The 22,848-nt window shown below is 53.9% G+C and overlaps 7 protein-coding genes across 7 annotated transcripts; 5 read left to right on the forward strand and 2 right to left on the reverse strand.

Moving 5' to 3' along the window:
- DICSQDRAFT_177158 (uncharacterized protein) lies at positions 1 to 2,175 on the reverse strand (the record flags this gene model as incomplete). Its single annotated transcript, XM_007360899.1, has 11 exons — positions 1 to 300; positions 357 to 490; positions 548 to 879; positions 933 to 1,044; positions 1,103 to 1,159; positions 1,212 to 1,244; positions 1,295 to 1,330; positions 1,387 to 1,613; positions 1,670 to 1,760; positions 1,813 to 2,052; positions 2,107 to 2,175. 11 exons carry the CDS (start codon positions 2,173 to 2,175, stop codon positions 3 to 5), a joined length of 1,629 nt encoding a protein of 542 aa, XP_007360961.1.
- Positions 2,176 to 2,391: 216 nt separating this feature from the next.
- Positions 2,392 to 5,798, forward strand: DICSQDRAFT_131914 (uncharacterized protein). The gene is made up of 7 exons (XM_007360900.1): positions 2,392 to 3,655; positions 3,723 to 3,936; positions 3,991 to 4,626; positions 4,680 to 4,754; positions 4,805 to 4,876; positions 4,936 to 5,193; positions 5,246 to 5,798. The coding sequence occupies exons 1-7, from the start codon at positions 2,468 to 2,470 to the stop codon at positions 5,269 to 5,271; spliced, it is 2,469 nt and encodes an 822-aa protein (XP_007360962.1). The 5' UTR covers positions 2,392 to 2,467; the 3' UTR covers positions 5,272 to 5,798.
- Positions 5,799 to 6,035: 237 nt separating this feature from the next.
- DICSQDRAFT_77392 (acetyl-CoA synthetase-like protein) lies at positions 6,036 to 8,580 on the reverse strand. The gene is made up of 7 exons (XM_007360901.1): positions 8,264 to 8,580; positions 8,115 to 8,204; positions 7,941 to 8,055; positions 7,576 to 7,881; positions 7,250 to 7,513; positions 6,879 to 7,175; positions 6,036 to 6,785 (listed from the first exon to the last, which is right to left on the reverse strand). The coding sequence occupies exons 1-7, from the start codon at positions 8,468 to 8,470 to the stop codon at positions 6,355 to 6,357; spliced, it is 1,710 nt and encodes a 569-aa protein (XP_007360963.1). The 5' UTR covers positions 8,471 to 8,580; the 3' UTR covers positions 6,036 to 6,354.
- Positions 8,581 to 9,053: 473 nt separating this feature from the next.
- On the forward strand, positions 9,054 to 13,389 carry DICSQDRAFT_97089 (FACT complex subunit SPT16; the record flags this gene model as incomplete). Its single annotated transcript, XM_007360902.1, has 18 exons — positions 9,054 to 9,122; positions 9,191 to 9,304; positions 9,365 to 9,449; positions 9,512 to 9,789; positions 9,842 to 10,048; positions 10,108 to 10,317; positions 10,373 to 10,537; positions 10,591 to 10,712; positions 10,793 to 11,231; positions 11,303 to 11,473; positions 11,530 to 11,839; positions 11,902 to 12,017; positions 12,078 to 12,263; positions 12,322 to 12,611; positions 12,677 to 12,815; positions 12,870 to 13,032; positions 13,082 to 13,120; positions 13,181 to 13,389. The coding sequence occupies 18 exons, from the start codon at positions 9,054 to 9,056 to the stop codon at positions 13,291 to 13,293; spliced, it is 3,216 nt and encodes a 1,071-aa protein (XP_007360964.1). The 3' UTR covers positions 13,294 to 13,389.
- A 770-nt stretch (positions 13,390 to 14,159) lies between these two features.
- On the forward strand, positions 14,160 to 15,042 carry DICSQDRAFT_123881 (uncharacterized protein; the record flags this gene model as incomplete). Its single annotated transcript, XM_007360903.1, has 3 exons — positions 14,160 to 14,669; positions 14,724 to 14,846; positions 14,905 to 15,042. 3 exons carry the CDS (start codon positions 14,160 to 14,162, stop codon positions 15,040 to 15,042), a joined length of 771 nt encoding a protein of 256 aa, XP_007360965.1.
- A 2,215-nt stretch (positions 15,043 to 17,257) lies between these two features.
- On the forward strand, positions 17,258 to 18,765 carry DICSQDRAFT_131922 (uncharacterized protein). Its single transcript, XM_007360904.1, has 4 exons — positions 17,258 to 17,539; positions 17,591 to 17,993; positions 18,047 to 18,288; positions 18,382 to 18,765. Exons 2-4 carry the CDS (start codon positions 17,958 to 17,960, stop codon positions 18,578 to 18,580), a joined length of 477 nt encoding a protein of 158 aa, XP_007360966.1. The 5' UTR covers positions 17,258 to 17,539; positions 17,591 to 17,957; the 3' UTR covers positions 18,581 to 18,765.
- A 1,607-nt stretch (positions 18,766 to 20,372) lies between these two features.
- Positions 20,373 to 21,214, forward strand: DICSQDRAFT_151793 (uncharacterized protein). Its single transcript, XM_007360905.1, has 4 exons — positions 20,373 to 20,453; positions 20,506 to 20,718; positions 20,774 to 20,893; positions 20,954 to 21,214. Exons 1-4 carry the CDS (start codon positions 20,379 to 20,381, stop codon positions 20,996 to 20,998), a joined length of 453 nt encoding a protein of 150 aa, XP_007360967.1. The 5' UTR covers positions 20,373 to 20,378; the 3' UTR covers positions 20,999 to 21,214.
- Positions 21,215 to 22,848: the final 1,634 nt, after the last annotated feature.

Raw genomic sequence — 22,848 nt, forward strand, 5'->3', positions numbered from 1 at the left:
TGTCAGTCTTCATTTGCAGCGAATGTACCTAGGTCGCGCAGAATGAAGACAGCCTCCTCGACCCGCATCTCCAGCACTGTCAACTTCTCCCTCTTCTTCTCCCATTGTGCTAGCAGCTCCCGCTCGTTTCGAGTCAGCAGCCGCTCCTCATCCTGGCTTACGTCGCTCCGCTGGCGCTTGTCCATTACCGCCTTAACGTTCGGCTCGTCTTGCTCAGCTTGCCTACGCGCAGTGATGTTGAACAAAGTCTTGTACATGTTGTCGAGCAGAACGTTGTACGCTTTCTGCAGGTCGACGTACCTGGCGTGCAAAGATATGACGACAGGCCGGCCACATGCGGCAAGACGCGAACTTACCAGAGATAGAACATGCGCGTGGGATTGCGATCTGCGCTCTTGGGAACCTCCTGCAGGCTGACCAGGGACTCGGCCGACATTGACGACAGTAGCGGGCGGACATCCTTTGGAGCCATCATACCGACTTTGGATATCTGGTGAACTAATTTGAGAACTATACTCCGAGGGTACTCTCAGGCTGCTGCGCGCACCTGCTTTTCGTCCATCATGCCAGTGTCCAACAGTAGTCGTATGATTCGCACACCCTCGTCGCCGTGTCGTTCGCGGGCCACAGCTTCGAGAACACGCCGACGTAACCGTCTGGCTATGATCTCGAACTCGACCTGGACCTTCGAGCCACTCATGGACACGAACGAGGCAGAGCGCCCGGCCGGAGTCGGATTATCGGCGGAGGAGAGAAAGCCGAGATATTCCTTCATCAACGTCATTGTCGATGGCTTCTTGGATGACTGGAGCACTAGTCCAGCTGACAAGTCGACATCGTCTGGCAGATGCATTGCTATGTTCGCTAAGGACGTGGGATCTGCAGCGATGGATTCAGCAACACTTCGAAGTACACGTAGTAAAAGCTCGCACCAGAACGGACGTCTGACAACTTCCGCTGTTTAGGCTCGGTTGCCTTCAGGGTAGCACGGAGGACGAGAGCGGTGCACTCGTTGAAACGCTCGGCCGCAGTGGCTTCAATGAGCTACGAGATCATGTTGAACTTAGTTGTTCGTTGGACGAGCATTGCTCGAGTAACTGACCTTGTTCCGTATATGCACATTGAACCGTTCGCAGTTGACCCGGAAGTAAACCTCATCCTGCGAATACTTCAGACGGCTTACCTAAATTCACTACGAAGTGCGGACTCACATCAACTTCGAGATCCTCTTCCATAGCTTTGCGCTTAATACAGAAGTCAGCGGAATCAAGTATGACGCGCTGGAACAGTTTACCTTCGAGGACTTATACTGGTCCTTAGCCTTTCGCTTCTGCGACCTGTGCATATCATCTTCTGTTTCCGTACTGAACCCAGACAGAGGCTCACCATGCCAATTTGCTCTGCTTCCTCCTCCTCACGCCTCAACCTAGCGTCGGCAATTTCTTTGGCTTGGCGCAGCTCTTTTGCTGTAGGGAAGCCTGAGATTTTCCGCTTTTCCTCTGTTTCATATCGTATACGTTTGTCGCGAGGTGACAGGTGGGAAATGACGGTGGAAGGTTTCAAATATGTCGCTTCCACCAGTTTGTGCAGCGTCTGAGATATTACGGCAGGAGCTGAATGGCCCATGAGAGTCGCTTATTGCGATCGAAGTATTAGGCATACAACGCACCTTTGATAGGATCGTAGATAGATAATTGTGATACGATGTCTGGTGGACGTAGCTTGCCATGATCCAAGATTAACTGCACGATCTCTGCGCCCTTGAGGCACGATGTGAGGTTTGCAAAAGGGGACAGATCGCACACTACTTACCGCTTTACCATACACCTGCTCTGCTAACCAAACATATCGCCCATAGCGCAGCCTCATCAGACATTCGTCCGTGTTGATCTCAAACACCTCTCCCTCGTCCTCAGATTGTGCGTGCCATAATAAGTTATGTTGTACGAGGACAAGTACAGAAGCCCGGACGATCCGCGGCTTGAGTTTTGAGAAGCGAACCAGCTGCGATAGGCCAAGTCGGCCGTGCGTGAGCAGCAAAGAGGCTACTTTCTGCAGCGGATGGTAATGAATGTGGCACTTCGTGTACTGTTTCTGCAGACTTACTGCGGTCAAAGGCCCAAACACCGATCGCACAATTTCTGTGCATAGGCGCTCAGTGTCTGCGTCCGCCATCGCGCCTGACTATGAGAGCATTCGTAAGAGAAAAGCAGGCACAGTTATGGCAACGATAGAGACAGACGCAGGGAAGTACTTCCGGTGCTTGAGCTTGGAGCGCGACTGTGGCGGAGAACGAGTCTGCGCGAAATCGGCAGGAGCCTGCCCTACATACTCTAGCGCCAAACCAGCCGTGCCGCTCTTGTGCCTCTCCTCCCTCCCCTCTCGCTCTACTGGTAACATAAAAACTTGCCTCTGGGCATCAGCCCCCATCCATCTTTCTCCTGCTCACACTGATATGACTTTGACAATGACGGAAGCATTCGACGCTCAGATGACTGACTCTGGCGATGTCGACGTCTCAATGTACTCGGGCATGGCGACTACGGACTCTTGGCTCTCCGTAGAGGCAAGTATGGGCGATGATGATCATGCGGCGGATGCTGCTACATACCATTACGAGCAGGAAGGCATTGAGATTGAGATGGGCGACGACGACGAAGACGCGCCCATCACCGAGTACGAAATGGCCGACGAAGGCGAGGGTTACGACGGCTCTGAGATTCAGGATATCGAGGTGTACGACATTTCGCAAATTGCCTCGCCTCTTCCTGTGGACGACAACGTCTTCTCTGCAAACCACCCCTCGCATGCGGAGGACACAGAGATAATGCATATCCCATTACCCTCCGATGGACCCGTCGAACCTCTCCTCCCCGCAACCACACCTGTGGAGGTCACTGTTGAGACCGAGGTCATCACGGCGGTAGATCCCACCCCTCCTGGCGACAATTTCCCGACCACGGACGTAGCAGACGACGACTCACTCGTTTCGCCCCAGCAGAATGCTATCCCTGCTACCGCAGCGCAGGTCCCGGAAGCTCGAACAGTGCATGTAGATACCCCCGCTCCCGACGACTCATTCATCCCTGTGGCGGACGCTTCCAGGACATCTACTAGCCATTCCGGATTCGTGGAAGTCACAACACACCAAGATGCGCCTGAGCAGGCCGCAGTCGAGCACGAGTATCTCCTACAACACGATCTCTCAACACAGCCGGATCTCTCTGAGCACAACGACCACGCGGGAGATGACCCTGCTGTCACAGACGATCGGGACCGTGGCGCGGCCGTGGTTAACGAGTCACCTCATGGTGTCGCCGTTGACGGCAATGATCCGCATGAGATCTCGGACGGTGTTTACATCGACCCTCCTCCTGCCGTGCTCTTGTCACTTCCTCCCTCCGCAGATTTCGGCGAATGCTGTCTTTTCAACTTGCCGACTTCGAGTTCGCCGCAGAGCCCCTCAAGCAGTGCGCAGCCGGATACAGGTGATGGACCTCGGCTTCTACTGCAGGAGAGACCTACTCTTTATTACGAACCGCTTTCCGCAGTCTTTGCGGCTCTGCGTCAAGAGCAATGTATACACAGTATGCCGGGCTTCGCCGAAGCTGAGTTGGTGCTGGATGCTTACGATCTCCAGCTCACAGTATCTGAGGTACGCTACCCATGATTGGTCCTGCTGTATGAGATCGATCAAGCGTGCTGATACAATTGTTTGACAGGATAATGTGTACACTCATGAAGTCACGTTACATGAACTGAACGTCATCCATGACGGTTCTGATCTGAGTGGACCCCTCAGGCTTCGCCTTAAGATCTTCAGCCCTCGATTCGCAACACGCTACAGCATGCTTCGAGACCAGATCTCACGCCTCAACTTCGTCGAGGACGGGGATGCCCACGCGGATGCTGCTCCCGTCCAGCAGGACCAACCTAGTAAGCTCGATCAGGTCTAGTTGCTCAGATAAGTGCTCACATCGCTTAACGCAGACTTAACACATGACGGGCAGCACGATGGTGAAGACGGTGAACAGCAACCGCCTGAATACAGCGTTCCTGAAGTACATACTTCTGGATATGCTGACGAAGAAGCTCACGTACCTGGAACCGGGGTGGCTACTGCTGTAAATGGTGCCGAACAGGAGTTGACAGATGCGGATGCCCTGCAAGGGACAACTGGAGAGGCAGAGGAGGCTCTGTCGAAGACAGATGATGCGGCGACAGCCAGGGAAGGTGTGGTGGCAGGCGTTGATCCGGCGGTCCAAGCAAAACAGTTGGCAGCTGCACAGGAGAGGATCGAGGACGAGGCGGACGAGGACGAGGACGAGGACGAGGACGAGGACGAGGACGAGGACGCAAGCGGAGAATATGATGACGAGGGTCCTACATTTGATGCTGACGAGGTGCATGGGCCTCCGGCTGAGGAGGGCGGTGACTATCTCGACCAAACAACCTTCCCCGATGACGAAGATGAGGTCGGAGAAGATCTTCCAGAGGAAATCGGCGGTGAGACTAGAGATGAAGCCTATCCCTATATTGGGGCTACGGACGATCAGTCCGAGCGCCCTCAGGACGCGAACGACTTCGAGCGCGGGGTGGACCTGGGGGTGGTTGGAGAACATGAAGGTGCGCTCACTATCGCGACTTTTGGGCAGCGTCATTAATCGCCATTCTCGCAGAACAACAATACGACGATACCGGTTTGCACACCAATCCTTATACTGATTTGCACGACGAACCCAACAGTAACGATGGTATGTTCTTGCCCAACTCATCGTCTCTTCGACGTTGACGTCTCCCTTAGCTCTTGAGGCTGGCGTTGAGGATCCGCTTCATCCAACATCCGAAGAATACACTGAAGAAGACGTTGTCAAGAGTGGGTTTTGTACTGCCATCCCCTTGACGTCATTGACTGAGTCGATGCTGCTAATCTAGAGACTGAAACTGCCGGTCACAAGGAGTCGGTTGCACTACCGACAGAAGCAGAGGATGGACTCGACGATAACTGGGACGAAGCCGACACACTGTCTTCCCACGAGAACGCAGACGCCTTAGAGCACTCAGCCGTGTTATCGCGCAAGAGTTCCACCGCCACCCTTGCTAGCGGTGTATCCAAGCGTGCATACGACGAGGTCGACCTCGACGACTTCGACGATGACGAGGACGACTTCGACACTGCGGCCAGCTCGCCGAGTACGCCTTTTTTGCTCACCTATTTCGGTAGATTACTCACCTTGGCTTGCAGGTGCGAAGAGGTTGCGCACGCAGTAAATTCGTTCTCGTCGAGCGGACGCCCTGCGCCGCCTTTCTATGTGTTCACCAGGATGAGCCCTTGTCGGTTGACACAGTCTCTCATGAGGGTCTGCGCCCGCGAAGTGTCTCCTGGTTACGTTCGTCACATCTCTCCTGGTTCCGACGCTTCCCTTCCGAGCCTCAAGTCTGCAAGCCACTTCTGTATCAAGCATTGCGATGGTAACTTCTGCAACTCGAGTTCAAGTGACAGGATATGCTCCCAGGAATCTTTGCCTCGCGTCTCCATGTTGTGTACGTGCTGACCTTCACAGATACATGACATTCTCGCTTTCCCCGGCAACTGTCTAGCGGCAACACCAGGAGAGGCGGATAGGAGGGTGGTGGTTGGTGAGGTGTTTGGTGAGACGGCCTAGGCTTCCCGTTGGTTGCTAGTTCCTTGACCAATACTTCCTATTGCTCGTTGTTGACGTTCATACTGTCCACAAGCTGTTCGGCACTGTTGCCATCGCATTCATACTCTAAGCTCAAAATCAATTGTTCATCGTATCTTCCTTACGTGCGATCTCGAACGCGAACGATCTTGCTTTTGCATCCACAACAGGACGTCGTATCTCTGCTGAAGTGCTTTAGCATAAGTGAATCACCCTTAAGGTTGTCACAGCCGTGTACGTTTCCCATAAAGGGCTCCTGTCATATATCAGTATTGTGCTGTGAAGGACTGCGGCGACAATCGTGGGCGCACGTTCTTTTGGAACGGCACGGCAAATCCACACAAGATGAATAGACAATCGCAATCGAAACAAGTGCACCACAATCCAGCTTAGACGGACATTGTACAAGCACCTCCGGTAGCGCGGAGGGATACAGCCGCTGGGTCACGATCGGGGACCCTGCAAAACCGCACACAACACGGCAGGTATGGAAACTCCGCGTAATCTCAATCTCCGACATCTTCGTATTTTGGTACGCTGGTACGCAACTTCCAGTCCTTCTGCTCAGAGAACCCCGCTCTGCCATATGTCACCATGCTCCCAAGACAGCTTCGCACGCAGCACACGCGCCGCAATCTGGGGCCAGACGTAGTGCACATATTTCGGTACCTCAGGCCTTCCCTGCAGGAGCGACCTTGAACGTTCCGTTCGCAGCGACCTTTGCACGCTCGCCGGTCGACCGCCAGCCCCGCTCTTCCTCCTCCTGCGTTTCTTCCTCGACGGACAGGGGCCGGCCGACACTGGGCCCGCGCACGTGCAAGGCCCCGATGGGATCCCCGCCATCCTCGACGGCGGCGTCGTCCACCCCGACGAGCTTCACCTCGACGTTCACCGTGGGGGGGCCGACGGGTGCGAGGTACGTGAACGCATACGCGTCCGCGGCTGATGCGGACAAGGAGGGGGAGGCCGTGGGGAACGTCTGGAGGTCGAGCGCGTGGGTCGCGAACACAGGGCCGGCAACGAGGGGGTGCGAGTGGGCATTGATCACGGGTACGGAGAGTGCGATGCGGGCGGGCGTCAGGTTCTGCGCCTCCAGCGGGCCTAGAGGGGACAGAAGAGCATGTGAGCATGACACCATGCTGCGTGCAGATAGAACTGCTGTAGGGGTACAGAATGTACCGAAGGAAGACGTACCTCCGCTCACGATGACGGCGCGGACGGTGCCCGCGCCCTTGCCCATCACCTTGATGCGGGCGCCGTCGAAGACGAGGCGGTCCCACAGGCTTTGCTTGGTGATGTAGCCCTCGAAGATGCCCGCGAGCTTGTGGCGCCAGGCGAAGTTGTACAATGACCAGGACGACTTGGACGCCTGCTGGGTGATTGCCTCAGTAAGACTGTCGAGATGGTCAGGGCGGATGAACAGCAGTGTCGGGGACGAAATGCTGTACGCCGCTGAGGTGCGCAAGTCCTTGAGCCCAATCGCGGCAGAGCCTGAGGGATACAGTGATGTAAGCTTCTGCTAGGACGGCACTGCGTGGACAGGCAAAGAGAGATGAATATCGCACCTTCTGGCTTGATGAGTTTCGTGCTGTCGACGGTGGCGAAACCGGTGCCCTCGAAGAGCGCGGTATACGCCACAGCACGGCCGTAGGGAGTACTCAAAGGGAAAGCGGAGACGATGGTGTCTAAGGGGGACATTGCGCTCGAGGGGGGCAACAGAGCTCGAGTCGCGGCCACACCCGCAGTTAGATTCAGGTGAGTCAACTGCGCGCCCTCGAGATCGCCAGACGGTGTTGCGAAGAACGAAACAGTATAAACATCGTTGGGATCTGTTGTCATTGTCAGGAACTCGATACGGCTGCATCTGGAAGCGGGAGACATGTGGGCGTACCAGGTACCGAGAGAGGGGACTTCGTAGCTGCGGCGCCCTCGGTCTCGATGTCATCCCACCTGAGGATCTTGACATTGTTCAACTTTGGGAGTTTAGCACTATTGATATCTCCAACAACCACGATGGTGTGATGTTCGCTCTCATGTGCGTCGAAGATGAGCTCCAAGAGATGCGGAAGGACCTCGGCGTCAGTGATGATGACTGAAGGCGGATGCCTCTCCAGAACAGGGGACAAGACCGAGGCAGACGCAACGGTGAAAGTTGGGACCGAGAGAGCAGACAAAGCGAGGTCCGCAATGATGAACTCTGTCCGGCGCGGGGTGCTCAGTGTGATGACAGCCAGTTGATGATACACTGCAACATACCTATGCTGTCATTCAACAAAAGCAGCACATTGGACTCCTGGGGCACAAGACCGACAGCACGCGTCAGACCCGCGCCGACATTCGCAATCCGTTCTTTCAACTGGGGATTCGCGATCTAGTAACGGCGCAGCGTTGAAATTGCAGAGACATGGGGAACACGGGTGATTAGCTCACTTTAGTGGACCACAACGTTCGGGGAGCATCAGCATCGGGCTTCACGAGATCCAGTACAACCTGCTGATCCTTGTTCGGGCGCAACGGGAACTGTTGGATGGGTCAGAAGTTGTCATGTTTTGCGGCGGCAGGGACGGGTGGAGACTCACACGGCCAAGCATGCCAGTGCCATAGTTGCGGTAAACTGCGCTTTCTGATGGGTTCCTGACTCGTGCGGCGTCACTTTGGCGGCCCAGAAGGATAGGGTGTACGAGTGCCTGAGGTTTGTAGAGGTTGTGAAGCAGGAAGAGGCCAGCAGCAACAAGCGCGAGGATGATGGTGAGGTCGTCCGTAATGAGATAGTCTGAGAGAGCCATGTTCGGCGACCTTCACACGTGTGCTTCGGCACGTAAGATACGTAGCGTCTTCAATAGGAGAGCCCTACGTCTGCAAGTATTCTGAAGGGACAAAATAGAGCGGGCAGAAGTGAGTAGTATGCGCGGAGTATCAAAGAGCGAAGCGAAGAGGCTACGTAGAGGCCGATAGACGCCGTTGGCAGAGTAATCCCTCGCTCGTGCGCACTTTGGTCGGCCTTCGTTTTGCCGGCTTCTCGCGCAGGTATCAATGCACGTCAGTAACCCGCTATGACAGATTAATATGTGGTCTCGCGTACGCTGCGCCCGACATACTTAGTCGGCTTGCATGGCCTTGTACTCTACAATAATGCACCTCGCGCTGCTCCGAGGCCGCGGGCTTAGTCTCGCACCGGACCGTCGGCACCGAGACGCGTCGAGTCGCGACGTGACGGAAGGAGTAACATGCACGTGAGAGTACTCACAGTTAGAACTCCGACCCACTGCATACGCGCCACACTCAGCCTGGACGCGTTCTCCCTTGCGGTCCTCTTGTCTCTCTACTACCACCATCCCTTCGCCCTAGCGGCTGGCATTGCTGTCCATTATGTCTAGCATCAAGCTTAATACTAGTCTTTTCTCAAAACGACTTCGGAATGTTTACAACTCGTGGAATGTGGGTAATCAACCCTTGACGTTCCTTGCCTTCATCAATGAGGGAGCTTGATGTTTGCTATCTCCCAGAATGCCGGGAAGGACGAGGATTACGCCTCTATAGCCGGAGCTAACGCACTGCTGCTTGCTGCGGGCGATCCAGCGGGAGAGGACGAGCCCATCCGGAAGGGAACTGCATTCCAAGTGAGTCTGCTTCTGCTCTCAAGTATTGTATACCCTGTATCGACGTGTCCATCATCTCAGACGTGGTTGCTCGGCTTTGAGTTTCCCTCGACGTTCCTCCTGTTTCAGAAGAATCAGCTAGCCATCCTCTGTTCAGCTTCAAAAGGTATGGAACGGTCCCATTGTGGTACGTTCAACCACTTGCTAACGTCCTGAATTGCCCGCAAGCGAAAATTTTGTCGCAGCTCAAAAACGCAGACTCGCCCGTCCCGATCGAGTTCTTCGTCCAAGCGAAAGCCAAGGATCCTCCTACAGATGCCCTTCCCCGCTTCTTCCAAGCCTACGCTGCCCACGATCAAGTGGCTACGTTGACCAAGGAGCCTCACTCGGGTAAGCTTGTTGACGAGTGGAACAAGCTTCTTTCAGAGGCGGAGAAGAAGCCGGCCGTCGTTGATATGGCTCCCGCCATCGGATCTCTTCTTGCCGTGAAGGATGAGGAGGAGCTCGTACGTCCTTCTGCACTGTCCAATCACTCATTACAAGGCTGACATACATCAGAAACATGCTCGGACCGCTGCAAACCTCACCTCGACGCTTCTTGCTCACTACATCGCCCCCAAACTGGAGACGATCCTTGACCGGGAGGCAAAGATCTCCCATGAAGCTTTCTCGGCGCAAATTGATGCGCGCATCGGGTATGGTGAAGGTGACAACACGAAGCCTCCTGACATGAAGGTTTGGAGCAAAGGTCGTGGCCTCAACGACGTACGAGAGTGTGCCCTCACTCTGCTTGTTTGTTACTTACGTCCATGCGTACGATGCAGGTAGACTGGGGTTCCGTGGAGTTCTGCTACCCGGCCATCATCCAGTCGTCATCCACAAGTACCGGCTACGAGATTGGCCCGTCAGCGGAGTCTACTCAGGATGATATCTCGCACAAGGGCGTGCTTCTGGTGGCCGTAGGAATGCGATACAAGAGTTACTGTGCAAACCTGGCGCGAAGCTTCATTGTGGATCCGTCCAAGGCAAGCCGAGTCAGCTGTTGAGACCGGTCAATGCTTCGGCCTAACTCGTATGACTGCTTCGCAGGAGCAAGAAGCTATCTACGCCCTCCTCGTGTCCCTCCAAGCGGATCTCTTGCTTCGGCTGAAGGAAGGTGCCGTAGCGAAAGAGCTGTATCAGCACGCACTATCTTATGTCAAGGAGCACAAGCCGGAGCTCGAATCGCACTTTGTCAAGAACCTGGGCCATGGCGTACGCCGTTCAAGCCTGCCGCGAATGTCTGGGCACTGATAGCATGTCTGTAGACTGGTATGGAATTCCGTGACGCATCATACGTACTATCTGCGAAGAGCAGCCGCAAGCTCCACGCCGGTATGGTCTTCAATCTTGTGCTCGGTTTCACCGGTCTAGAGGAGGGCGGCAAAAAGTTGGTCATCATCTTGCCCTGATTTTCCACACAGGAACCCTTTTGAAACTTCCTAATGCTCACCCGCAATCACCTGTCAGGTATGCTTTGCAGCTCATTGATACTGTCCTCATCGGAGCGGACAAGGGGACGTGCCTGACCACAGGCATGAAATCGGTGAAAGATACTATGTTCTTCTTGAATCAGGACGAGGCCGAGTCGTCAAAGGCGCCGACTAAGAAGGCTCCGTCGGCCAAGGCGGGTGTGAACGGCAACGCATCGCCAGCCAAGAACAAGGTCGCAGGCAGCAAGGTACTGAGGAGCAAGACTCGCAGCGCCGCGCAGGATGAGGTGGTCCAATCGATGAACAGCAAGATCGCTGAACATCAGAAGGAACTTCACGCGAAGTTGCACGCGGAGGGTCTCGCGAGGTTCTCAGAGGGCGGCGGAGGAACGGGCGGCAAGGAAGGGAAGGGTTGGAAGCGCTTCCAGAGCTACAAGGGTGAGGCGGCCCTTCCGCGTGAGGTGGAAAACCTCCGGGTACGTGACGCCAGTGCTTTATGCTACCCGGCTCGCTCTCGACCGTTTGCTCATGCTTGTCCGCGCCTCAGATATTCGTTGACAGGAAGTCGCAATCTGTTGTCTTGCCTATCCACGGCTATGCAGTTCCATTCCATATCAATACGATCAAGAACGTTAGCAAGAACGAAGAAGCAGAGATTACACTCCTGCGCGTCAATTTCCAGACCCCTGGGCAGCTGGCTGGCAGGAAAGAAGACACAGTGAGAAATTCGTTGCTGTCCACAGATCTGTTCCGTGATTGACCCATGGTCGATAGCCTTTCGAGGATCCCGATGCCACCTTCATTCGTTCGATCACCTACCGGTCTATCGACGGCAGCCGCTTTGACGCGATATCGAAGCAGATCACGGACCTCAAGAAGGAGGTCAACAAACGTGAGCAGCAGAAGAAGGAAATGGCCGACGTCATCGAGCAGGACACGCTCGTGGAGATCAAAGGCCGAAGGCCGACCAAGCTGCCCGAAGTGTTTGTCCGTCCAGCGCTAGACGGGAAGCGGTTGCCGGGCGAAGTGGAGATCCACCAGAATGGATTGCGTTACCAATCTCCCATGGGCTCGCAGAAGATTGGTACGTACTTTGTATCATTCTCCTCGATGCGCGGTCGGCCGTTGCTGACATCGTTTCGTAAGACATCCTCTTCTCCAATATAAAGCATCTATTCTTCCAGCCGTGTGACCACGAGCTCCTCGTGATCATTCACGTCCACCTCAAGGCTCCAATAATGATCGGAAAGAAGAAAGCCCATGTCAGTTTACGGCATACCCTGCTGTTCGTTCTCGGTGCTGAACTCTATTGTGCCCTGCAGGATGTTCAGTTTTACCGCGAGGCCTCTGACGTGCAGTTCGATGAGACCGGGAACCGGAAGCGAAAGTATCGGTATGGCGATGAAGATGAGCTTGAGCTTGAGCAGCAAGAGCGGAAGCGACGCCAAATGCTCAACAAGGAGTTTAAGCTCTTTTCCGAGAAGATCGCGGAGGCCGCTACAGCCTCGGTATGCCATTACGGCTTTTCGTAGCTGCCTATCCAGGCTAACTGTTGATATCATCTAGACTGGAGACTCGCTCGAGCCGGATATTCCATTCCGCGAGCTGTCCTTTGAGGGCGTACCGTTCAGGACCAATGTCCGTCTCCAACCAACGACCGAATGCCTGGTCCACTTGTCCGACCCTCCTTTCCTCGTCGTCACCCTGGCAGACATCGAGATCGCGTCGCTCGAGCGCGTCCAATTCCAACTCAAGCAATTTGACATGGTTCTCATCTTCAAAGATTTCACAAAGACGCCGCTTCAGATCAATTCGATCCCCACCGCGCAGCTTGATGACGTGAAGAACTGGCTAGAGTACGTACTCATCATATATCGATAAATCGGTGGGCTTCTCTCGTATTGACGACGTCCTCTGAAAGCTCCGTGGATATTCCCCTGAGTGAAGGCCCCGTCAACCTGAACTGGGGTCCGATCATGAAGACTATCAATGAGGACCCTTACGAGTTTTTCCAGCAGGGCGGCTGGAGCTTCTTGGGCGGCTCAGCTGGCGGAGAAGAGGTCCGTATCGGTTATCCGTTAACAGTTCCTGATTTGCGCTGATGCACGAAACAGAGCGAGCCGGATGACGAATCAGAGACGGAGTCAGAGTTCGAGGCAGAATCGGACGTCTCGGAGAGCTCTCCCAGTAGCGTAGAGGGCAGTGATTACTTTGACGGCTCGGACGCAAGCGAGGATGAGGGGAGCGGCTCCGACTTTGGATCCGACGAGAGCGAGGGTTCGTAGCGCCTCTCTTGCGTTGGGCGTTATACTGATTTGCGCTGTAGGTGACGACTGGGATGAGCTGGAACGTAAGGCGGCCAAAGGTGCGTCTATCCTCGCGTTGCCAGTGTAGGTCGGTGGAATACTGACACATCCTCTCACAGCCGATAAGAAACGTACTGAGGGTGGCCGAGGCCATGATTCTGATGCGGATTCGGATCGGCCTCGGAAGAAGGCTCCCGTGAAAGCTAAAGGCAAGACTAACGGCAAGCGGTGAATCATCAGGGACAGTTTCGTTGGCCTGTTATCCAGTTTTTGTGTACTATTACATTCATCTCGCAGCCTGTCTATCGGTCATTCGCACTAGTCACGCATCATTGAACCTTGTTTCTATTGCTGCTGTGCCCACAACGTTATCAAGGTGGTTCAGGTTAGGAACAATGCAACCTAGCGCCGTACTACATTGCCTGCGGGCGCTGTGCCGAACTGCGTATTCGCACGTGTTCGCCTGAGCAAGAGCCAGCCCCTAACACAGACCATCATCATCCCTGTCGAAGCCCGAGGGCTCGAGGCTCTGTCAACTTGCGTACGTGATCCTGCATAATCGGTGTTACGGTATTGACCCTTGTGTATGCTTTCTTGTGCTTCGGCAGCACAGAAATGCCGTCCTCCGGGTGCAGAGCAGCCCGACTCATGCTTTGAAGATTTCCTTCTTCATGAGCGATGCGATACAGGGCAAATGACATACTACACACCTCCTGAAACTTACTCCATCACTATGCCTGACGCCCTTATAAGTGCGCTTTCCAGGAAACGAGCTGACAATTGAGTCGTGACTCGATGCAAGTTCACGTTATGATGATGCTTCGACTGCGTTGAGTTCCTATCGTTTGTGGGCAGTGCACGAACAACTCTGTTTGGTGCAGGCACAGCTGGACTAACGGGGGAGCCGAGGAGCGAGGAGGGATGCTTTGAAGATATAAGCAATCCCACAAAGACCGAACTCGTCAGCAAATTCTTCTCGACAGTCGCACTACTTCTTCCGCGAGGTTCAAATCGGATACACGAAACCTATCGTCCGGTGTGTTTTGCGTCCGCGCTCCACTTCCTATGTATGGCCTAACAGAACTCACGCCATAGGCAATGTACACCAATCCTCCTACAGGTAGTTCGTACGCGGCATATACTTCCCATGGCACCCGCGGGTACGGACATCAGCAGAACGCGGGAGATGCTGCTGGCGCCATTTGGACTCCCGAGCAGTGTTTGGCTGCGTACCAGACGAGTAACGACCAGTACTGGGTCGACCACGGCCTGACGATGAATCATTCTGGCTTACCCTCCTACCCTTCTCAGTCAAGCACACCCTCAGCTAGTCAAACCCGCAGGGCCACGTCTGGAGACCATGGTAGTCTTCCGACAGGGGGCTGGTCTCAGCCGTTCCGGATCCTCCCTCAAGAAGACTACATGGCCAGGCGTCGGTACCAACGACAGGCTCCGATCCTCTTCAGGGCGAGCCCTGCAGTAGGCTACGTCCGCCTGTCTGACTTCTACAACCCGCCCGTGCATGGTAATCCGCCACCCTTGGAAGGCGAAGACGACACAGTCTTCTCGGGGGATAACCTCAGTCAAAAGCAGTCGATCCGCCTAGAGGTTCGTGTACTCGACATGTCTCATCACGATAATCCATCGGCTCACATGCACCAGATTCAAGGATGCAAGTCCTACGAGAGACAGATCAATGTACGCAATCCGGCTAACAATGCGCGCTCCATCACCAGGAGGAAGTTGGCCGAGAAGATCGCCAAGGAGATCTATGACTTCATGAGAGTGAGCCATGGCTCCGCAAGGAACGATCCAATTGCTGACCCTTTGCTGTTCACTGTAGCGTCACCAGCAAACTACGTTTGGTGACCCTTCCCTAGGACTAGGCCCAGGTGCAGATGGTTTCAACAAGATCGTCTTGATAGAACTGCGGCACGTCTCGCGATCGAGCTGGCAGCCCATTCTTGGTGTCCTCCCTTGATACGGTGAAGTGCACAAACGACACCCCCATTCTTGACTTCTGTAGAATAGATGACGACAGAGTTTACCCTACCACGCGCCGCCGTCTCGCGCGTTCCAACTAAATGCCTACTATACATATCAAGTAATTTCGAGACTTAGCTTAGATCTATTGTATAATAATAAGTAGGGTATGATGGATTGGATACATACGACTTCTCCAGCTTAGTGGTGACGACCTTGTTATTGGTAGCAACTACATTCGATATGGGAGCCATCTTCCTTATGACCGGCATCACCGACTCCGACGTGGATGACCCAATCTCGGCTGTCTTGCATGAACATCAACCAACCTCATTTAAGCCGAGAGGTTGCTTCGCGCATTGGCTCCTTGCTTGCTCGTCCGTGGAACCATCCCATTATGGCACCTTCCGTAGACCGCGGAATTGGGACGGGAAATTTTTGTCCGCTCGTATCAGACACGAGCATCTTCTTGTGCGACCAAGCATTCATCGAAGGCCTGGGAGGAATCAGCCGCTGCCGGTGGCGAAAGTAGGGACAAGCAATGACTTTCCTTTCTAACTCTTGCGCCTTACTACCAAAGGATGCCCAGAGACCCGAGGCTCGTCACTTCCGGTGCCGTTATATGCCTTGAGTCTGATGTGTATGCTACACACGGGGGAGTACGGTGGCAAGGTGAGTGCACTTTATATACTCCGAGTGCGCAGCTGCTGCATGGTTTATGAAAGCGCGGCCGTATTCTGTTCTTCCGTCGATTCCCCGACACTACCTTTGCCCGCGGGGATAGACCCTGCTGCGAAAGGACGTGGGTACCAATCCACTCACATGCGAGGAGATCATGAACCTCGCATTGTACACTCTGATGTACCTGTTTCTCGCAATGCTTACACCATGTACAGTGCTGACCTTGTCTGGTTGTTGGGCCGATTTGCATGCGCAGTGGGGCTGGGGAGACCGGCAAGTGGCAATGGCAGCACTGGGTAGGAGTCTATGTCACTGCCGCGAGTCGTCACAAGCCTCTAGTACCACAAACATTGGTCTGTGAATGAAAATATCATGCGGGTCAGAGCACAATGCCTTGGCGAACGAGACCGCACTTATGACAACTAGCTAGAAAGTCTCTCGGACCTGAGATACTGTCCGATGCACGCCCAGTTACCCCCTCGAAGTGCTACTAAGTCGACACAGTGTCAAGGGACTCGCCGGCGCCGTAGAGGAGTTAATCTGAGAGTCACCCGCGATCCTCCCGAGCGTATGGCGTCCAATGATGCGTGGGTTGGGATGCGAAGTAGATGATAATCCCAGTCCCATCTACACAGCAAGACGAGCAGTGCTGTCACGCCTGGAATCATTTGGTTCAATTCCGAGCAGTAAGCACCCGAGAGCTCATACTTATACGTTACCAGGATGCATTGGTCCGAACTGGTCGCGCAGATTGGTTGAACCATGTCCGAAAGCATACAGGGCCTTGTCTAAAGAAGCGATGCTGTCAAATGGACGGCTTGTGTATTGCTGCAGAGGACGACTAGCCAACACAGCGTTTCCTCGGGTTAGCGCATGCAGAGGGCGGGCGTCCGGCTACGCGAGAAATTCCTCAAAGCCTCGATTGCTATGGCGATGCTCTACGCCCATGTAGCATCGTTCGCCTTGTGAAAGCGTCCCGGTAGTAGGTGCATACATATGTTGACTGGAGCAGGTGACGTGCGTGTACATATACGCAGATGATGTCGACGAAGAGGTGTGCCAGCGCTAGGCTCTGCCGAGATTCGGTGAACACGATTTACACTCCTTCCACACTCCGCTCTTCCGCAATAGGTAGGACCTCGTGCGTTCCAATGGACTGGTTTCTGAGTCTAGAAGTGTGCACGTCGGGACGAAAGCATGAGTATGTCGGACTTTTCTTCATCAATTGCCAGCTATCCGGATATCCGGATAGCGTCCTGATGTCAGGCCACTCTGATCAGTCCTCTTCTGCGAATGCTAGCCACCAGGCAAATCGTGCGCAGCGCTTTCGAAGTCCTGTATCCCTGTCTCCAACCGCTGCCAGTAGCCGGAGAGCGAGGGTCCTCTGCACGCGGTTGCTTGGCCCGCTGCCAGCGCTTTACGACTGAGGCGTTTCGCAACGCTTCTCGCGTACAAATACATCACACACTGAATCAACATGCCGGTCGACCGGAGAATGGAGTTCGCATGCACGCCCTCAAGGCCCCACGATTATTCAGGCGATTAGGGATGTCCAAGGTTCTCAATCTTCTCGACCTATTCGTGATGGATGCCGTGTTTTTCCATGCATCAATTGTTGGTATCCGGATTACAGACCCACGACACTGCATCGAACTGCATCATAAATAGGAAGGCGAGCGGTTCCTCGGCGCACCAACGCCAATCCCAACCGCATCGTAATGTCCAGCAGAAGTTCGGTCCCCCACTATTGTTACGCACCACAAGCGTTCTACATGCCTGTCCAGTTCATCCCCTACGCTCCTCAGGGGGTTCCAGTATGTGATTCAGTTCTTTCTTGTGCGTAAGAACTTACAGAAAATGTGAAGCAGGGGTATGCGTACGGCGGCGCCTATGCTCTACCTGGTCATACTCAGCCTGTCCCGTTTGCGCCATTCGGAGCCGACTTCGTCGGTTCGCCCGTCGATTTACCCGCCACTTCGAAGACTGGTGTAATGTCCTTTGTACGATATTGCCATCCATGGAGACCTGAAAATTTCTTGGCAGGGCCGGTCACCACAGGAAGTGGTCGAAGTGGTCGAACAAATCGTTTACGGAGGACCTTCCGACGCTCCGTTCGAACCGTACACCATCGCCTTCGAGACTGCGGCAGGCGAGGGTATAAATCTCGGGGAAGTTTTGCAACGCGGTGTTAAGGGGCTCATCGGCGATGACAAGCCCGCCTTCACGCCGAAGATGGGAGTCAAAGCCAAGATATCAATCAGAATACAGGTTTAGCAAGCTTCTTACGCTGCCTTCCATTCATTCTTACATCGTATTTATAGATCGTTGGTTCGAAGCCCTATCACCGCCAGATCATGTCCCTGCGCTCGGACAGGAAGGCCAGCTCGATCTCCAAAGGCAAGCTCGCGGTAACCATCGCCAAGGAACTGCAGAAGGCTATGGTGCGTGCTCATGTTCGCGAATTAGTGCGCAATCAGACATGTCTCCGAGTCAGAAAGGCGGCAGCATGCAAACTGCATCGCGAGGCCGCCTCGAGATCAACGATATATTGCTCACTAAACTCGTACGCGTCTCTCGTGGTTCCTGGCAACCGGTACTCGTGTACCGGGTGTCGGGAAAGAGTGCCAAAGATCTAACAGTGTGTATGCCTATACAGTAACCCGCCCCTTGGGGCGTCCATCGCCTTTAGCTGTGATGGCTTCGTTTCGGCGAAGGATCATGACCAGACAAGTACATTTCCAAACAGGAGTGTACTTGTCACGGTTAGGCAACATGCTGAGACCTCGGCATTTGCAAACTATGGAGCCGTGCTGAGGGGTGAAATACACCATTCGAGTCCGCGTCTCAAGCACTGACGTCGAGGGCGCGAAGGAAGCCAGGGAGAGAAGGAAGGGGGAAACCCGAGAATCAAATCCCGCGGCGTATGGTTCTCTGTGTTTGTTGTATCTGTTGCTGGACTTAGAGATGTGGAGGATCTGGTACCGTGTTCAGTGTCGAACGGCTAGGAATGTATCGCATGAGGTGCTCCTCTACAAACGCGCATATCATGATGACAAGAAAATCGTCCCATTACGTTCATGCTGAACCCGGGGTTGGAACAGCTACATCTCGGAATTCCCTCTTTGACAAGAACCATTGAGTAGCTGCTTCATTACTGGCAGTAGCTGTTGCGGAACCCCGATGCCGATGCAGGCCAGCTCCCAAATGGCGGTCTGCTAGGTAAATTCGAGCCTCTAGTTTGAGTACACCGATAACATCGGTTGGAAGTCTCCAGTGACCAGGCTCTTGTCAACATCAGGGGAGTCGTCATATAATATTCTCATTCCTTACTGGTTGAACCCTTTGTATGAGCGGTACGATGAACGGGCCGGTGACACGTCAATGGCTCACCGAATAATCGACTGCTTGGGCTGGGGCCAGCATCCGGATTGTTTGACACCCTCTGTAGGCGTTAGTAGCCCTACGCCGCAGCCTCTGGCGCATTGAGCGAGTTTTATGGCGGAATGCGATATCCGCAATCACCAAGCCGACTGGAGGCTTTGCCGCATGTAGCTCCTCCCCAAAAGGTCGATACTCTGACTGAGCAATGCTATAGTGTCATAACATGGTGTATGGCGTCCGCGACAACGTTCGCATGTTGCATGAAGGATTCCCCGCTACACTGAGATCATTTGTTAGCCCAGAGATATTGTAGACTGTCGGGAGGCCATAACGATGGATCCGGATACCTGCCTAAGGTACCTAGCTCTACCGCGACTTAGGAGTAGGCATAATCATGCCTGCTGCGCACGACTGTTGTTGTCTCATGCTACTGTCAGTGAGTACTGAAGCATTGATATCCACCTAGTCACTCTCGACGTACGGAAAGGAGGCCGATGGTGACGATGCACCGCGCAGCCCATCGCCGGTGGATATCCTCCCTACAGGCGAGCAGGATGCTCTCACCCATACTATCCGCGCCCACAAGGCGACGCTATTGTTGTCAAATTGCTCTAGCTTGTACCCAAAAAGGATACAGGTCTCTGACGCACCGGACCTTGATGATTTCCGTCAGCCAGCACGTCTGGATACGCGGTAACGCTCAGAGAGAACATAATTTGTCGTACAAGAATATATCTTCCATAGTCATGCTAACCTTGTCTATCTCAGCAGATGAGCAACCGGATAGCACGATCAAGCAGGCTTCACGAATGTATGGCTCCTGGAGGGTAATATCTATTGCACCAATATCCGTGATGCACTCATCGTTGATACATAAGGCCTCAGGACGCACCCTGCTGTGATCACACCTCTCAACGACAACAATGGATCCCTCCAGCAGATCCAGCCCAAGAAAACCTCGTACGGGCGAGGTGGGTTCAACCTACGATAACCAAGCCTCAATGTGGCGGTTGAGCAACATCCACTCATCACTGTATCTCTTAGTATCCTTTAGGCCCAAATCCAGACCCTATGGCCCTCGCAGTGTATAGGAACCTGCGTTACGGTCAGGAAGAATACTGGGATGCTCAGGGATGGCCTCGTTCCAATGTTCATCCTCCGCTTGCTCCCGGCCAGATTAGCGGCAGCTCGACCTTGTCCAACGCCTACTCAGTGAGACACCGCACTCCTCTCAGCGGCTATAGAGACGACACTCACGTTCAACAGAGTAACATGCTTGGCGCTGCTGGCCCACGCGCACCCTTAGGTGGCCCCGACATTATGAACCAGGTTGAACAAACGCAGATGGTGAATACTATTAATGTTATGGCGGAAGAACGTACTCAAACAGTGCTTGCAGAGCCTGCATTGGGTGCCCCTGCCCTACATCGACTACGATGGCGGCCGTCGACTTGGAGAAAGCCATGTCCTCTACTTTCAGAACAAAGGCGGGCATGAATTTGCCCTTTCGTTGGTGAAGCAGCGCGGCCGCGACGCAATCAATGACCTCGTAGGCAGGGATACACCAGCACCCTTGGGTAACGCGTCGGCGAAGCTATCAATTCGCTTGCATGTCAGTGACTCCAAGTCCTATTCATCACTGTTTCGCTCACTTACTGTTCCCTCAGTTTGAAGGCACTATTCAGTACACGAGACAGATCATGGCCCGCCGATCAACTGCTCATGCCGAACCCATCTCAATGGGGAACCTGGCTTACAAAATTGCGCTTGAAATGGAGGCGTTCATGGTATGCGGTACTCTCCTTTTCCGTGAATCAAGGGTGCTTACGGGGCGCTCCTGTACAGAAAGAGACGGGAGGAAAGGGCCAACCCCTTCGATACCGAGGACGTGACGTCGAGTTCTCTGAGCTGCTATTGTGGCGGCTTCGTCAATGCTCCTTAGGTTCTTGGGTCCCGGAGTTCATGATTGCGGAATGGCAATACCGTGACTGAAGCCTTCATTTCTCGACCAAACTACTCCTTGTCCAGCCTAACATCGTCCTCGTATGTGTATGAGTAGTAACATATTCCTACCTGAAAGATGATATGTAGTGCCCGGCGCACTACAAATGAGTCCTCTCCTTGCCAAGGTTACTATGACTTGAGCGTTCGCACTCGCCAATCATTCACCCGTGCTAAAGGTGGTGTGCAAGGGGGGGTTGAGTCGGCCATATTCCCGCAATAGGCAGCACGGGTCGAGCAATCCAACATACCAATTTGAAAATGATGTTCTCTCTTAGGCCCTGGATAGCCGATTCATATGCAGTCTTTCGGTGAGAGAGAATGGTCAAGCCCGTGGTCCGGGGTCTAGTAGCTCTCTATGCACTGTCGGAGATTATCTTCTGTGACGCTGTTGACAACCGCAGCCGTGCTCACGTGGCATGGCGCTCAAAGGGCGCACGGGCACCGCGTTCATCCTTGCGCGCTTCAAGGTCGAGGTACCAATGCGCAGGGACAGACATGGTCGCGTGCACAAGCCTGAGACTGGCCCTACCTCTACTTTGAGGTTCCCATTGCTATGGAGCAAGTTGAAAGCGATCGCCTACTCCCGGTACCCTCCACCGTTTCACCCGAGCATCTCCACCCCAGTACTCCACTTCCCGATTTCTTGTTCTTTCAAGTTGCAAAAGACTTGGACCATCGCAGCTTTCCATTGCAACGAAACGCAGTCGTCCTTTGTTTTACATCAATATGTAAGAATATGTATGCGAACTGTTGCTGTACGCTGATTGAAGTATATAATGTCAGCCAATGGAATACGGCGTACGCGTCCTGCCATTTTCCATCGAGATTGACAGCGCGCGCGTAGTAACTTACGTGCAGGATCAAGGATACAATGCAGCTGCTTGCTGATCTGTCGGGTGCGCTCTCATTTCCTTGGCAGTATCAATGATGGAGTGCATTTCGGAAGCTGTACTTTTAGGCGCATGATTGATATCCAGCTGCCCCATCCCGGGCGAACATAGTGGGTTTGCGAACACACAGCTCAGGCAACGATGCACCAATGTCATGCAAGATCAAGTGCGTATACGCTGCGCCCATCGGGTGCCTCGAACACAAGGTGTTGGTCGGCCATCGTATCTCGTGCCCTCGAACGCTTCCTCTTCTACGGACAGCTAGAGCGTACACTTTTCAAAATATTCCCTGTCGCAACCAGGTGTGTACGTGTGTCTTCGACCGCTTGGTATATATGTGACATGTATCTCCATAGACAGCAGGTCGAAGAGTGCAACTTCTCAGACCTACTATGAGGCGAAATCGCTCCAACCTACGCAGTCGTGACATGCTCCGGGATATTTGGTGGGAATCTAGCTAATTATACTCAGAGAACGCTGATGAGCTTTTGTTGATCCGGATGGATCAGGACTCCTTCCTCGAGATGCACACAGTTATACGCAATCCTGATTGACCTCCAGTTCATAAAGCCTTCCCAGATATCTGGAGGCTTGACGCGCTTCGGGATCATATCTCAGAGACCGACGCGCCGGTGGAGGTTAAGGCGGCAAACCATTATGTTTGCAGTTTCTATCTAAGGTCCTATACAGATTGCGAGGCTATGTACCTCGGGAACAACGGCGGCGACCTGAACGCTGGGGCATAGGGCTGGTGTCGGCGGTGGCGACGGAACGACAACATCCCTTGTGCATGTCGACAATTCGCCGCAACGTCGCTCGACCGCGGCCGCCCAAGTCTTCTGCCCCAG

Source organism: Dichomitus squalens, assembly GCF_000275845.1.
Source record: "Dichomitus squalens LYAD-421 SS1 unplaced genomic scaffold DICSQscaffold_2, whole genome shotgun sequence".
Taxonomy (NCBI): Eukaryota; Fungi; Basidiomycota; class Agaricomycetes; order Polyporales; family Polyporaceae; genus Dichomitus; species Dichomitus squalens.